Here is a 17,272-nt window from a genome sequence, read left to right as displayed (position 1 = left end):
GCGAGGTAGCTGCAAGCGACCATCAGCACTCGACTGCGGCCAAAGCACCTCCGTCTTGCCTACCTCCTTCAAATCCTTTCATGCCCCTACAATGTCTCTCTTTCCTGTGATGTGGCCCCATACTAAGCTGCCCACATTCTTGAAAATATGCATGGGGTCCAACAAGTGGTTGATCTATAAGTGGGTCCAATAGGTAACTCATAGAAAACTGAGAATCGCCGCATTCCATTTGGATGTGACTCCATGTGGACCATTTTCAGCTCGTACTAGCTTTGCCTTCCCTGAGTTCATGACCCTCTGGCAAGAAAGCGGTGTGTCGTTGATATACCATCTTCTTCATGGTTTGTGACGTTCGGGAGTCTAACTATGGCCTACACAATGGACATGCATGATAACTCGAGGTAACCAAACCTATCCCAACACCTTTATCCAGTGAATACAAACTTGAATGAGCTATGAAGATATTACCAATGAGAACCGAAGCCTACTTATCTAAGTACTCCTTGAATCTCGAAAAGTCATGCATGGTCCACATGAGAATGGCTCGAATATTGGCGGACCGTCAACCATCGCGCTTGCTCATATCTTCCATGGTGGCCCCCTCCTCCCACAAAATCTTAAGCTCATTGACTAATGGACGAAGATACACGTCTATATTTTTTACTTTTTAGCGGCCGGGAATGAGCAAGCTAAGGATGAGATATCATTTCTTCGTAGAAAGCCATGGAAGGATGTTGTAGTTGACAAAGACTATAAGCCACACACTGTAAGAAGTTGAGCGCAGATCGAATGGGTTCACGCCATCCATAGCAAGACCGAGCCGAAGATTCCTTGGCTCTCGTGCAAAGGTTGGAAAGGTAGAGTCAATGTGGCTCATGCACGTGAATCCGTTGATATTCATTGAACTCCATCTGTGGATCTATTCTGTATATGCCACATTGTCAAGCTTGCCATGTCGGGCGTACGAAATATGTGGTTTATGCGGGGGATAAGCAGAAAGTGTCTAAGAACTTTTTGAGGGATGGTTTGCTCTTGCAAGTCCTGTCGATACCTGTGACCACCACACTTTGGACATGTCTCCATAGTCTTGTATTCTCCTCGAAACAATATGCAATCATTGATACATGCATGGATGTTGTTGAAGTCCATGCCAAGCTTTCGTAAAACATATCATGCATCATCACGAGACTCAGACATGGTATTTGCAAGTGGTAATATATGATACTTCAGTAACCTGAAAAAAAATCATAAAACACCTTGAAAAAGCACAAATGTTTTTTATGATAGCGCCGAAAAGAAATCAACAAAGCGTATGTACAAGGTACCTGAACAACTCGGTCACACTCGCATCGCTCCATCCGTATTTTGCTTGCACACTTAAGAGTGCAAGCAATGTCTTCAAGTGAGATACTCGGCACCCATCATATAATGGTATGGATGCTTCCTCTCTAACCGTATCAGATGTCTCAACATCGATGGGCATCAATGCATTGATCATTTGCCTCCATCTCAGGCTCCAAGATTGTAGGAAATTCTGGAAGGCTATCTGTCTCCTCTGGTATTGACGGTATAGATTGGGTAGTACCTTCCAAGTGGTGGATTGGCTCAGTCACTCCATCCATTGCATGCCCACGAACTCTTCTAACTGGCTGCAAAGAGTGCACTCCTCCTTGGGACGAGATGTCACCTCCCTGGATAGAAAATTTACCGGCCACACCTAATGTTTTTGTATATGATATTCAATTAGTTTGCAAATATAATGCATGATTCATATACACTTTTCTTACCGTTTACTCAAAATTTGAGATCCCCTGATCAATGATCTTTGATTGACACTCGCCAAAGCATCATACGTGTTCTATAGACAATTGTCGTTTTTGTCTAATTGCCAGCTTATATTGAGAGCAAGGACATGGGACATACTGATTAAGATACGCCTCGTGATCTTGAATATCACAACCTTCATCGTTTTCCATTTGATCTACATTACGATAAACAATTTGTTTTTGTTATCATTCTTTTTTTCTTTCTTAAATTGTTTGAGAAGGGATTTCTTCTCTTGTAACCCAACAAAATTAACGTATGTAAAGTTTCCACCTGCCCACAAATTAACGTATGTCAGAGTGTTTCCCGTCTCGTGGTATTGCACCGAACCTCATGAGACCTTGCCACCACCACCACCACCACTACTACTACTACTATTACTACTACTACAAACAAGAAAGAAGAAGTTAAAGAACAAGATCTTACACTCTCTTTGTTTTTTATCCATTTATTCTCTTCTCTCCCTCTCTCTCTCTCTTTCTCTCTTTCTTTATTATGTTGTATGTTTATTCCCTCTCTCTCGTTCCTTCTTTCTTTTTCTCTCTTCCTCTTCCTCTCCCTCTCTCATTTCCTTTAACAAAACATCTCTCTCTCTATCTCTCTCTCTCTCTCTCCACTACTACTACTACTACGACTACTACAATAAACAAGAAAAGAAGAAAAAACAACAACTACTACTATTGCTACAACAATAACAACAACAACAACAACAACAAACAAGAAAAGAAAAGAAAAAACTACTACTACTACTACTACTACTACTACTACTACTACTACCACTACCACTACAACAATAACAAATAAAAAAAGAAAAAATTAAACAATGACTACCACAATAATAACAAACAAGAAAAGAATAAATTAAATAACAACTACTATCACTACCACTACGACGACTACCACAATAACAACAAACAAGAAAATAAGAAATTAAACAACGACTACAACTACCACTACTACTATACAACTACCACAACAACAACAAACAAGAAAAGAAGAAATTAAACAACGACAACAACGACGACGACTACTACTACTACTGAAAACAAGAAAAGAATAAATTGAAAAACTACTACTATTGCTACCACTACTACTACTACAAACAACAAAATAAAAAATTAAAGAACTACTACTACTATCACTACAAAGAAGAAAAGAAGAAATTAAAAAACTGTTACTACTACTACTACAAACAAGAAAAGAAGAAATTAAAGAACATGATCTTACCCTCTCTTTGTTTTTTATTCATTCATTCTCCTCTCTCCCTCCCTCTCTCTCTCTCTCTCTCTCTCTCTCTCTATTATGTTTAATGTTTTCCCCCTCTCTCTCTCTCTCTCTCTCTCGTTTATTCTTTCTTTTTCTCTCTTCCTCTCCCTCTCTCATTTCCTCTCTTTTTCTCTCAATACACATGATTTTTAAGAAAAACAAGCAAAAGAAAATGAGAAAAAACAAAAACAAAGCAATAGGGAACAATGCACTCACCGCAAAGGCCCGAGGATGGATTTGGCGGCTCCTCTTCGCGACGGTGGCTCCTCTTTGCCTCCTCTTCTCGTAAACGGGGGCAGCGGCGGCGAGAAGCTCTCATTTTCCTCTTTCTCTCTTTCTCTCACTCTTCCTCTCAAATGCAAGATGCAGTTTTGCTCTCCCTTTTGCTCCTTCTTTCATTTGTTCGCACAAAATGATGCGCTCGGGTTTCTGCTCGCTTTTTTTTGCCTAAGTACCGTTGCTATTTATATCGCATTTGTGACGCAAATAATTTACAGCAGAAATGGCCATCACTATACTCATGTATCCTTGTAGTGTATGTTTTGTGTAGATATCTATGTGTTTTTTGTCTCAATGTTTGTACTCAATCCCAAGGGATAGTGTTAACCTAGAGGTTGAGTGAGAGGTAGTATGTGTGTGCGAGAGAGTGAGGGATCGATTGAAAAAAGCTCTTTTTCATCCCTTTCTCCTCCTCCTCATTCTTTATCTATTTTCCTTAGCATAGAATCTATAATGGAGCTGATATGAAGGAGGCGAGGTAGTGGCTTGAGAAGTAATGTATGAATTGTGAGACCACCAACAAGCCTTCCATGGTTTTTGGACTACAACACGATGAAGGTAAGTAGGTGAATATACTATATCTTTGGATCTCTAGCATTCTTTATTCATGAGAAGTTTGAGAGGAATCTTAGATGTCTGAGAGTAAGAGTACAATCCAACTAGGTGAGAAGTAGTTGAGCTATAGGCGCATAAAACTTTGTTCCATGTCCTATTGTTGAGCGTAGAGTCTAACATTTAGTGAGGGAATGTGTGCCCTCAACATGGATGTTGGTACCATGGCTTGCTTTTTAATGTCATAACTCCATGACCATAATCTTGATTAGAACCCTAGCCTATTATAGCAGGAAGTGGTCACATCATAGCAAAGGCATCATGATTTGAATTTAGAGACAAGGGTGGAAACTCTCATCATAGGGAAGTGTGGGTAGAGAATATGAATTCAAGAAGCGAGACAAGAAGAGCACATCAAAGGAGGAGTGATGGCACAAGGCATGCAATGAAGCCGCCCCCCCCCCCCCCCCCCCCCCCCTCCTCCGGCCCTATTTGCCTTTTTAGATGGGGGAATCCCATATACGCTTGCATAACACCAAATGATTTCATGTGACTACTGTTATGGTTTAAATCGTGATCAAGCCATTTTTTTGGTAGAAATAGTAGGACTCCTTCGTGTTAAAAGATTTAATCTACTAGTTGAGCATTGTCATTATTGCAATAAATGTGAGGATCTTAGTAAATAAAAAAAAAAGATGACATTACTATATGGATTCCAAAATACCTATCCCAAATCAACCTAAATCCTAAGACCTTCCAATAGTAGGCCAAAAGCATGTGACCCTAAACTAAATATGGCCCTTTGATCCTAGTAGGCTTAACATGTAGGAGGATAGATGTGTTGGTGGTAGTCCCCCTCCCCCCCCAAAGAAGATCACTCATATGCCCCAGTAGAGGATTGTTGTTGCATATGTTATCCTTCCAACTTTTGGAGACATTAGAAAATCTTAGAGCACAATGCTCGTCTTTGATTTTGGTGGGCTCAAGCAATCATCTTCTACCCCATGGCCGACCTTTTCTAGGCACACATGGATTTGAGTGAACTGATGCTCATTTAACGAATCTAATTGCATGCAAAGTTTCACCATGAGGAGACAAAGAAGAAGTTCACTTCGATACCTCAAACAATCATTGATACACATGGTTGTTGCAAGCAAAGATTAACGTTAAGTGATCGTCTTCCGGCGATGTCTACCCTAAAGAGGGTGCGGTGCCCGTCCCTGTTGGGCGCCGCTGCTGTCTCTTCTTTCTTTCTAAATTTTTGGGTGGACAGGAAGCGATGGCCTCTTTCTCCTCCGCAAATCCTCTCCTTTCTCTTGCTTTGCATTTCTCTCTTCTATACCGGCCTCGCCTGAAAGCGCCAACAGCCCCCATCAGTCTTTAGGTTATTACTGAAGCAAGGAACTTCAGCACGCACACGCGCGCGCGGGCACACACACCCCCACCCCTGCGTTTATGCCTTTTGTATAGGAACGGGGACAGGCCGACACAGGGGCCGCGCGTTGATGTGTGAACAAGAAGATGTGGTAGCCGGTGTGTCATTGGCATTAGATGAACAGAAGAGGATATGGGGTGCTTTGCCTGTTTTGATATCAGGAAGCAGGAGAAGATCCCGCTGAACCATCGTCCTGATGATGGTAATAATAATGGCAATGGAAATGGCAATCCTACCACACCCCCTGCTCTCTCCAAGGTCCCTTCAGGTGAGCTCCCCCTCTCTGACCTTACGATCTTTGTATCCATGTGCTTGCTGTACACATGCTTTCATGGCGTCTGAGACCAGATCTAGTTACGACACCTTCGTAAATGAAATCATGAAGCAGAGCAGTTCCCTTTGCTGTTGTTCCATCAGCAGCAAGTTGCGTCTGATCAATGCATTTTCTAGATAGTAGGATAATGTGCATTCATCACACCAGATCAGGTCGCTCATAGTGAGACTGGTGCTAGATGACTGTTTAGAGATTCAAACCATTACGTTATCGCTAATTATGTGAGCGCTAGTCTCACACTGAACACGTTCACGCCATTAGTCTACATGATTAGCTGAGCATTGGTTTTCTCAACAGAAGTAGGTGTGTCTTGTACCGTTTAGGCCGAGCAAAATTTAGTCTCAGAAAGGATTTTGAAAGTTGACCTTGTGCCCAATTCTTGGACATGGACATATTCGTTTGAAATGACGACCTGGCTTATTATCATATCTAGCAGTGTGGTCCATTTCTGTGACAAGGACTATCTTTCCAATGGTTGGTGTTGAGTTCAGTGCATCTGATTCAAGCCCCAATCTCTACCAGTTGGTTACTGTGCTGCAGTCTGGCTGTGCCATAGCCAACCACTTGTTTAAGTGCCCTCCTGCTGGTTGGCCTTGAAAGTTGAGCCAATGCTTTAGGTACATTCTTGCAGTTGGACAAGACTTTATTGACAGCTGCATTCTTTGAAGCAGCCTCCTGATGTATCCCAATTGTACTATCAGGTCCTAGTGTAGCTCCTGCCATGAGTGCTGCTACAGATTTTATTCTGGTTGAATTGGTGTGTGCAGCCTTGTCCAAATTTGCAGACTTTAGTATTTATCCCATGTTTGCAGATAAAGTTGCACCAAGATCAGAAACTTCAGACTCTCCAAAAGAAGGTAATCAACAGATACCAGCACAGACTTTCACTTTCCGGGAGCTTGCTGCCGCTACCAAAAATTTTAGAGGCGATTGTCGTATCGGGGAAGGTGGCTTTGGGCGTGTTTACAAAGGCCGACTTGAGAGCACTGGACAGGCAAGTAACTGTTTTTTTTGTAAATGCAGATCCATTAATCGACAATTTTAGCTGGAGCATTGTGATGCCTGGTATAATTTGTGGTAGTTTGTCAAGTATGCAAATTGAGAGAATACAGCTGACTAATTTCTTAAATACTATGCATAACCATGGGAATTTTGCTACTTGTTGCAGATTGTAGCTGTCAAGCAATTGGACAGAAATGGGCTTCAAGGAAACAGAGAATTTTTGGTAGAGGTGCTAATGCTGAGTCTTTTGCACCATCCAAATCTGGTTAATCTGATAGGTTACTGTGCGGATGGTGATCAAAGGCTTTTGGTCTATGAGTATATGGCATTGGGGTGTTTGGAGGACCATTTACATGGTAAAATATTTAGTTTCATGCACATGTAGAAACGTGTAGCTTTCATTCATGAACCTGTTTTGAAATGTGTGTTCTTCAATATAACTTGATCAGATCTTCCACCTGATAAGGAGCCACTGGATTGGAATACAAGAATGAAAGTTGCAGCTGGTGCCGCAAGAGGATTGGAGTATCTTCATGACAAAGCAAATCCACCTGTGATTTACAGGGATTTTAAGTCATCCAACATACTCCTAGATGAGGGGTTCCATCCTAAGCTGAGTGACTTCGGGCTTGCAAAGCTAGGTCCAGTGGGGGACAAAACACATGTTTCAACTCGAGTAATGGGGACATATGGATACTGTGCTCCTGAGTATGCCATGACTGGCCAGTTGACAGTGAAGTCTGATGTCTACAGCTTTGGGGTGGTTCTGTTAGAATTGATCACTGGAAGAAGGGCCATTGACAGTTCTCGATCTGCTGCAGAGCATAATCTTGTTTCTTGGGTATGATGCAGCTGAAATATCTGAGTTGATTATTTTGGTTTCAGTTGGATAATGACCAGTCCTAAGAGTGATTGGGAATAAGGGCCGTGTCTTTTTGAGTTTCTTAGCTTATACAGAGTCTATTTTTTGCAGTGTCAATAAACAGGGGCGGAAGCCATTATTTTTATATTGTTCAAGGTTTTTGTGATTTTGACTTCTGCCTTTGCTCACTTTAGACGCTTTCCTGTCCATGTGAAGTTTTACTGTCACTATAGTTCCCTGATAGTCTTACTACAATGTGATGATTCTTAGGCTATCGGGTTAATGCTACATTTTATTGTTACTAATGTTAGTTTCTTTCTGCAATCAGGCTCGTCCTTTATTCAAAGATCGAAAGAAGTTTCACCAGATGGCAGACCCCTCACTGCAGGGTCGATATCCTATGCGGGGGCTTTATCAAGCCATTGCTGTAGCTGCCATGTGCTTGCAAGAAGATGCCACAACACGCCCGTTGACTGGTGATGTGGTGACTGCTCTGAACTATCTAGCTTCTCAAAACTATGATCCTGGGACTCATCCCATCAACAAGTTCTCTCCTTCTCCATCCAGGGATAAGAAGGAAAAGGAAAGAAAGTTGAGCAATGGAGACAGACATGCAGTGGATGACCGTGGATTTGTGGAACGCATGTTTCGGCAGGGTGGATCTCGCTCTCCTGCTTCAAATTCACCTGACAATCGATATAGAGAGAGTGATAGGGTGCTCAGGCAAGCAGGGACACGATTTTCACCGGATAATCGTGGCAAAGATGGTGAACGAATACTGCGACAAGGTGGAAGAAGATCATCAGCTTCAAACTCGCCTGACAATTTTGCTAGGGAGAATGGCAATTCCCGGCTGACCCATGGTGGTGGGCAGTTGCAAGAAGTGTTTTCAAACAGAAAATGGGATTCTGATGGTAGCCCTCAGCAGGCGAGCAGAATCTCAAAGAGTGCTAGTGACCGGGAAAGGGCAGTGGCAGAGGCCAGGGTTTGGGGTGAAAACTGGCGGGAGAAAAAGAGAGGAGCTATGCAAGGTAGAGATAACAATTTTGATGATTCTGCATTGCTATGATTGTCAAAGTCCCAAAGCCATTTACGGTGGCTGTATTCATATGTTTGTGAGCTTTTGTACAGCTTTCATGGGGACGTAAATTCCATAGTTCCTTTCAAAGGCTGCTGCTTTTTATTAAACCCATGTGGGATTCAAGGTTTGCATGGAATTATGTAGGAGTGGACAGTTAGATTTTGTAAGAGGTGGCTGAAGCCACTTGTCCCACTCCACAAGATTTAAACGGAAAAAAAAACTGCTTGTCCATCTGAGCAGTCTTTACATTGTGGATGCATTAAGTTTTGACATGGGATGCAAAGCAATGGTCTTTTGACTGCGACTAATCTGTTATATCCCTATGGTTCTCTGCAAGGTTGGTGCTATTTCCATGAACGGAAACTTTTCATGAGCTAAACAGGTTTCTTTGCAAGGATGGTACTATTTCCACAAGGGGAACTTTTCATCATGACCGACCTGCCTGTTGGTTATTAACAATAAAAGTTGATAAGAATTTTGAACAGAGTTTTATGTAAACTTGCCAGCCACATCCTCACGTGCTTCAACTAAAGGGGATACAACAAGAGTATTTGCAATAAAAAGAAAGTTGGATTGAAAAAAGATGGGTCCTTTTGGAATTGGTCCTGGATCTAAAAATATGATAGACTCGTACCATTTGATCAATGCCTTATTGAATTTTAAGTATGCAATTCACGAACAAAATATTTGAAATTTGCACATGCTCAGGATTGTTATGACTAGTTTTCCGATGTATGTCTTGGTCTCTTTATGAGCAATTAGGTTTCTTTGAATGATTATTCTCATGAGATACAATGATGTGAGTGGGCAAAGGAAGAGAAACATGAACATGAAGAGAGAAGGGTTGAGAGATTGAAATGTCTGTAGAGAAGAGTTAGGAATAGTAGACTGCGGTGATCCGAAAATGAAAGTTGAATACATAGTGGATTAATCAGTCCTTGAACACTGGCCTATGTGTTAGACAAGGCATTAGATTAGGTCGATAATGGAGATGTGGCAGGCTCAACTGGAGAGAGTGATTGAATGTAGAAAAAAGTGATCAGCAACTGGAGAGGGGCTGTTGCAGCCCTTAAATCTGACTGACTTGTTGGAGGCAGTTGTATTTAATTAGACTCTGTTAGTGCTCACATCCAAGAGATGACCATCAGAAAATGCACATCAATGTCAACACCCCCTTGGATCTTTGGGAGTTTTTGAAGATCCAATAGTTCCATGCGATGGAGGATAGAAGCGCAAGACATGCTTTGAAAAGATGTAATACATTGTCATTTGTAGGACCAGTAGACCATTGCTAGCTCAGACTTTACAATTTACTCCCAAATGTGATGGTGTTGAATATTGATGTGTTTTGTATGGGCATGAAAAACATGGTTCTTTGCTAGTGTACGAGCACTTTGGTTATGCATAGCATTGCAGGTTTCGTCTTTGGAAAGCCAACATGCGGTGGAGCCATTTGCCTTTGTAGTAGAGTAAAGGGCATGATACTCCACCTTTGTTGAAGATAAGGCTACAATAGATTGCTTCATGTTGCTCTAAGAGATAGCTTTGAATCCAAGGGAGAAAGTAACACATGTAGTGGAGTGTTATCGACATCTTTAGCCCAATTGATGCAACTCCATCCTTGCAAAGGTGGCTCCCTCTTTGCACATGATTCTATAGGTTTGAGTTTCTTGTAGATAGTGGAGAATATTGTATTGAACTTGCAATGGAGTCTTCATGAAAGAAGATAGGAGTGTCATTATATAAGCTAGGCAAGGTATTTGATATGGCTTTTGTAACAAGTTGCATATGGTAGTGTTAGTAGGATTGTCAACTTATGTGTGAGTCTATGCATGCTAGTTGGGTTGGGCATACTAGTCTATATTTTAGGCATTTTTTGTGGAAAATTTTCATGTAGATTGGTAATTTATGCCAATTGGCCAACATAAAATGCTGGTTGATCAGTTGTCATATTTGGTATATTTTGAGCCTATTTATTTAGGGGCTCCTCATTTAGTTATCATCATTCTTTAGGTGGTCTTCTTGTTGGAGAGACTAGCCGATGTCAGTGTCCACGTGCCATTTGCATGTTTGGTATATGGATTCCATTTTCTAAGCATATCTGTGAGTTCTCTTCCTTTGCAGTGTTCTTTTGTTTTCTTTCTCTTCTATCTTGTGTTTAGCAGCTTATTTCACACTTGTCTATGCTTCCATTGTTGCACCACTTGTGACATGGTATCAAATTGTAGGATTTGGGTTATTATAGTGATTTTTGTGTTGATTACAGGTCTTTCTTTCCCTTGCTGATCATGCATGCATTTTTCAAACCAACAACTTGTGTTTTCTACAGGTGCTTGGATTTCAACCTACAATCATTAGTTTGTTGTGTTAAATACTTACTCACCTTGCGATTTTTGATTTATCTATCCCTAACCATGGCTAGGTGATTGTTTGTATATGCAGTTTTTGCTATTTCTGGTAGTTTTTGATTGGGTTTTTTTTCATCTTACAATAGTCAACCTTTGTATTTCATCAGATTTTTGGTTACGCTACATCATGTGAACTCTCATTTTGTGGTGTCCTTATTGTTAGTTTGGCAGTATTCCCTCTATCCTCTAGCTTCTCTTCTCCTCTCTAGATGGCTCCTTCGTGCGTTTCTATAAATGATAAGTTACATGGACCTATCTGTCTTACATGGAGTGATGTGATGAAAGCTTGGTTTGTGTAGAAGCAGATTTTGGTATATTGTAAGTGGAGCTATTCCTTGGTCTCATGTCCTTTTCCTCTTCTTGATGATTTTGATGAGAATCATGAGGAAGCTGTGTTTATATGGATTTTGGACGATGCATGTGCGTATTTTGCACTGCTTCAATGTATTTCTTAAGTTCTACCAATGGTTACCTCTTGTCAAACATCATTAGGTAGCTCACATGAGGGGACTTTTTGGTGGCCTTGGCCAAAGGCGGGGAATCAATGGTCACATGTTTAGATGCATTTTTGATAGGCTAGTCTTGTGTATGCTATTATGAGACATTGTTGATAGACACAAAGATCTATTATGACTTTTCTCTATTTTTAGAAATTAGTACACTCGACATTAACATTGGGTTCTCTTTGAGGCACCTTAGTGGTGGCTTGATCACCCATTACTTGCATATCCATGGTTCTACTCTGGTGGTTCTTTGTTGTATGGACTATGATTTGCCTTTATCATTACTTTAGTGGTTCTTTGTTGTATGGAATACGATTCACCTTTATCATTGTATTGTATCAGATCCCTCATGATCTGAGAGAGGGTGTTAGCATGATTGTCAGCTCATGTGTGAGTCTATGCATGCCAATTGGGTTGGGCACACTAGTTTGTATTTTAGGCACTTTTATATGGGCAATTTCCATGTAGATTGACATTTTATGCCAATCTCTAACATTAAATGTTGGTTGACCAGTTGTCGTATTTGACATATTTTAGGCCTATATATTCAGGGGCTCCTCCTCCTCATTCAATCATCATCATTCTTTAGGTGGTCTTCTTGTTAGAGAGAGGAGTTGGTACTAGTGTCCATGTAGCTAGTGACTCATTGTCGTACGTGTCATTCTCGTGTTTGGTGAATGGATTCCATTTTCTAAGCTTATCTTTGAGTTCTCTTCCTTTGCAATGTTCTTCTATTTCTTTCTCTATTGTCTTGTGTTCAACACTTTATTTCAGCACTTGTCTATGCTTCGATTGCTAAACCACTTCTGACACCTGTAATAGATAGCTTGGCCTTTGGGTTCATGGGGCATGAAATGAGTTTTCATATAGCCATGCCAAACATTGGGAGAATCTTATATATGTACACGTCTTGAGAAATGAAAATACCATGTGTAAATTGACAGATTTCCAATCTAAGAATGAAATGGAGGATGTCTAAATCTATAATATAAAATTAATTTGCCAAAATTTCTAATGTGATCCAATTTGAGGAAGAATTGGAGGATGCCTAAATCTATAATATAAAATAGCTAGCTCAAAATCTCAAATTTTGCAAGCATGAGACATAGTCCTACCTTTCTTAGCATATAGAAGCTTGGAGGTTGATCAAAAGTCTTCTCTTGAAAGATGCCACAGTTAGGAAGGCAGACTTCACATCCATATAATAACAGGCTAATGATGGTGGGATGCAAGAACCAAAATAGCTCAAATAGTAGACATGCGAATTGTTAGAGGGGAAGTATCTGAATATTCCAACTGGACTTGCTTAGAAAATCCCTTGGCAACAAGTCACCCTTTGTGCTTGTCCAAGGTGCTACTAGTTAGGTAATTGGTCTTGTTCTTCCTATATAACATGGTGCCAAACGTCTTGTGCCAAAGGATCCTCAATGGTGGCACACTCTTATCTTTCAAGATTCGAGACATGAGGGTGTTATTTACACAAAATGAATGTCCTTGTCGTGCTATATCTTGGTTGATCGTCATGGGCATGTTAATGTCTCAAAAAAGTTTGTCACTCTTGAATACTGCATAAGCTTCTAGAACCCTAATGGAATAAAATAAGGCATTTTTCCATTTGGGGATCATAAAGCATGTTGCCTTTGGTAATGTAACAATAACCAACAAAGATGTTCTCTTTGGATTTGGCAACAAGCTTGCCCTGTGTTTCTTGTTGACATGGAAGTAAGCATCAAATTTGAAGATGTGGAAATGGGTGATAAATGGCTTCTTGCTAAAAACACTTGATAGGGAGTTGTCCTTCAAAGTTGCTGTCGAGGATGTATTACAAATATGCACCATGGTAGAGATTGCCTCCTCCCAAAAGGGTGTGAGAAAGTCCTTGATACTTAAGCATTGAATGGGCCATCTCCAACATGGTCTAATTCAATCATTCACAAAGCCAAACTTGCTTCCAAGGTTCGCACGAATTCCTTGAATCTTAATTGATGCTTGCTTTTCAATAAAAACCTTCCACTCGCAAAAGCTAGAAAATACATTGGATTGGTACTCTAAAAAATAGGGCCACATGTATGTGGAAAAATCACTAATGAACAACATTAGGTATTTGGCCTTCCCTAAGGAGACCATTCTCATAGGTTTGCATAGGTCAATATGCACCTACTCAAGCAATGTAGAAGCTCGCCTAGTAGCTGCCTTTGAAAAAGGTTAGCAATGCTATTTGTACCTCAAATAGCTAGGTCACAAAGTAGTGATAGAAGGGAAATCAAGAAGAACCTCAACAATTCTCTTTTTAAAATGCTCGTCGAATGGAATCTAAGGTGCCCACAGTGAGCATGCCAAAGTAGCCCAAGAGTAGAAGATTGAGTAGCAAGAGTTGTGAGCTTATAGAGCATATCCTCTTGAGTACTTGTCCATAACACATCTCTAGTTGTATCTTCAATAGGAATTGCCTCCTACTTGACATGCACATCCCTAGCTTTGTCAAACAATAAACAGAGAAAGGGTTAAAACCAAGAATCAACATAAAAGAATTTTGGTAGGAGGGTCTTGATGATTTGGGAGAAGGGGAGTGGTCTCTGCTCCTCAAATCAACATTGATGAGTTGTAACCAATGGTGATCTTTCTCACCTTAAAATGGAGGCCCTAGATTAAATCATGATGGTATATCATGAGATATGATGCAACTCTATCAACAACAAGCCCCTTGGCTTCTTGAATGAGGAAGAAGTAAGAGTAGTGTCCTTGACCTCCAATAGATGAATGCTTGATTTATCATTGTGATCAATGTGGCCTTTGTATCTTTGGCACCACCCTTGGCTCTAGCTTTAGATGATGATATTTTTGCCAACACTTATCTTTAGGGTATGTGCCTTTCTTAGAGTGTGGACACTTGTTTTTCCTTTATACTTCTCAACTTCTTTTTCTTTTGCTCCTTGTACTTGGCTTTCTTGTCCTTCTTATTGCCCCCTCTTGAAGATGACCTGGTTGTAAAATCAGAATTGGTGGAAAATTGGTAGGTCATCACCAAGTTTGGAGTCATTTTAAAGACATTTTACTAAAATGAGGGTTACAAGTCCTAGAGACAACTAGTTTCTCTCTACCTTTTGAAAGCAATCTTCTTCTCTTTCTTCTGTGGATGACAACATGCCAAATATCTCTCCATCTTGTTCGGGAAAGATTCCTCACTTCATTTTCTATAGATCAAGAACCATTGAGCTTGTGGTTTACCCTTTTGTTTAAGTAGCCAACTAGCATGAAAATTGATTCATTTTTCTCTTTCTACAACTAGGAAAAATTGCCATATTTCAACTAGCTATCATTCTTGATCATTGCCACTTGGTTCCTCTCCCATTTGACTCCTCAAACCACACATATTGAGCTCTCTTTCTTGTATTCTTGACCACCATTCTTCGTCAAATCTTAATGGTGGACATTAACAGCCATAGATTCTCCATTGAAGCTCAAGATTCTTTTAGGGATTAATCATTTCCTAACCTAAGGATTTCTCTAAGCAAGCATGGTTGAAGCTTTCATCAAGAAAATGAAGATTGGATGTTCCTCTTAGAGGAAGGATCCAATGTCACCATTAGAAATTCAATGAAGATTCAAATTTTGTTGTAAAGGCACCATTTCTTGGCTTTGGATTCCTTATCAATCATTGTTAGAGATATATTGAAGATTGCAACATTGAAGCAATATTGAAGGTCTCTTGAGCAAGATTGATACATAGAGATAGAGATTTGGGAAAATCATATATTCATCCCCAATCTAATAAATGATGCATTCTTATTCATCATGGAGCTATTGAGGGATATATTGGAGTATCCTTTGAAGAGAAATCATTAATAGATCAATGGATGGCTGCATTTTTGTCATTAATCAACATGAATGTAGTAAGAGGTAATTCTTTCTCATCTCTCTAGCATCCACTTGCTGAGCTAGTTGTTAGTTGGAAAGAGAGATTAATGTTGTCCAAACATTCATCTCTTCATTGAAATTAATTGAATTGATTTCAATAGTCAATGACTAAGCTTAGTGTTAGTGAAATCCTTTTCCAACTAAATTTAGTTATCTCTAATCTTTCAAAAAAGAATCATAAGTGGATTGGATTGATTCTAATACTAACATTTGATTCTTGCATAATTTTTTGATTAGAGTTGTATGCATTTTCTATGTCAATCATTTCAACTGAGAATAAAGGTTGATGCGAGTTGAGGTAGTGAGACAAAATAAATGTGACTCTCCCTTGCTACTCAAGACTTCAAAGGGATGCACAACCAGGCTTAAGGAAGATTTTTGCACACCCCTCGTTGATCCTAAGCTAGTGTAGGGAGCCTTGGCTGTTGTTGATATATCACTTGCCACTTTTACACGAGATGAAAATGAAGTTATTTTGAAGGTTCAATACAATTGAAGGAAATTGCAAGGTAGTCTACAAGTCTATACAAGGGATTTATAGGTCAATTGTAGGTACCACAGGGTATATATAGGGAATTGGTAGGTGTAATAGGGTACTTATAAGTTTCCCTATAGTTTTTGGAAGGTTTATAGGGCTTATAGAGCAAAACAGGGGTTAAAAAATGTTCCCATGGGTTTAAATAGGTTCCTATTCTAGATAGGTTTAAAAAATTGCTTACAAAATTTGCTAAAGTGGTTTAAAAGGAAAAGTTAAGTATTTGATTTGAAGAGGATTCATACTTTTCAATCTAAATAAAAAAATATTGGCAATTGGACATTGGAGCCAAAACTACAACCAATATATTGATAGGCGTTTCCTAGGCACAACACTTATGATAGCCCACTAGGGAAGCATTGTTTGTGTTGGTTTCAACCATCAACTTGTTTGTGTTGGTTTCAACCATCAACTTATTTATAGATTGAGATATCATCATATCTACTATTTCTCCATTGTTTGTGTTGGTTTCAACCATAAACTTATTTATAGATTGAGATATCATCATATCTACTATTTCTCCATTAAATTAACTTTATTTGAAGCCCAAAATCACTTCGACAGTGTATTGATTGTTTATGATAGATAGTCATTCACTACTACACTTAAATAAGAATGGCAAAGAGTAAAAGGATCAAGTAATGGACAATGTAAATGACTTGAAGGCATATTATGTTGAACCAAATCCTTCCATTGTTGGTTAAGGTGTTGTGGGTATTAATGCTACAAATGGAGAAGATTGTTCTTTTAGGATTCCCAGTGTCAATGGACAAAAGGGATAATATCTCTCATGATTCTAATGAATATTCCCAACACTCCAATGATGTTAAGCACATGAATGAATGTATTTTTTAACTCAATAATACTATGGTTCCAAGTTTGATTAGTTAATAGTAGCTAACCAAAGCATAGGATCAACGTTCGATCAATTAACGACAATGTTCATCATATTAACTGAGAAATTAGGCTCTACTTCAATTTCCACTGGAGCTACCATGAATAACAAAGAAAATTAGCATGTCAACTCTATATTTGAAGTAGGAGGGCCATTAAGATTCAAAGAGACATTTTATCCAGCCTTGATGCATGCGAGGTTCAAGAGAAGACTAAATTTGCTCCAAGGAATCATGAGCATCATGAAGAGTTATATTCTAGCCCTAGCAAGGAGGATGTGCATGGATGTGATCCATTTTATAAATAGTTCTATGCTTAACCCAATCAATCTCCTCATGGGGTAATAAATCATGAGCCATTTTCACATAAAGAACTTCCA

The 17,272-nt window shown here is 39.6% G+C and overlaps 1 protein-coding gene across 1 annotated transcript; it reads left to right on the top strand.

Annotated features, from left to right (window-relative positions):
• Positions 1–5,163: 5,163 nt before the first annotated feature.
• On the top strand, positions 5,164–9,208 carry LOC148022467 (putative serine/threonine-protein kinase PBL7). Its single transcript, XM_087695437.1, has 5 exons — positions 5,164–5,624; positions 6,503–6,684; positions 6,859–7,048; positions 7,142–7,533; positions 7,883–9,208. Exons 1-5 carry the CDS (start codon positions 5,489–5,491, stop codon positions 8,621–8,623), a joined length of 1,641 nt encoding a protein of 546 aa, XP_087551563.1. The 5' UTR covers positions 5,164–5,488; the 3' UTR covers positions 8,624–9,208.
• The last annotated feature ends 8,064 nt before the right edge of the window (positions 9,209–17,272 follow it).

Source organism: Lygodium microphyllum, chromosome 16 (assembly GCF_053477565.2).
Source record: "Lygodium microphyllum isolate KBCC chromosome 16, Lygodium_microphyllum_v1.1.10, whole genome shotgun sequence".
Lineage (NCBI taxonomy): Eukaryota > Viridiplantae > Streptophyta > Polypodiopsida > Schizaeales > Lygodiaceae > Lygodium > Lygodium microphyllum.
The sequence above is the reverse complement of the archived record's forward strand: the minus strand, read 5'-3'. Positions and strand labels throughout refer to the sequence as shown.

What these genes read in the sequence shown, in the direction of transcription:
- LOC148022467 (XM_087695437.1), top strand. Translation starts at nt 5,489, where the DNA reads ATGGGGTGCTTTGCCTGTTTTGATATCAGGAAGCAGGAGAAGATCCCG. An exon ending in TCTCTCCAAGGTCCCTTCAG is followed by an intron (nt 5,625 to 6,502) that starts GTGAGCTCCCCC and finishes CCATGTTTGCAG; the next exon opens with ATAAAGTTGCACCAAGATCA. An exon ending in GACTTGAGAGCACTGGACAG is followed by an intron (nt 6,685 to 6,858) that starts GCAAGTAACTGT and finishes TACTTGTTGCAG; the next exon opens with ATTGTAGCTGTCAAGCAATT.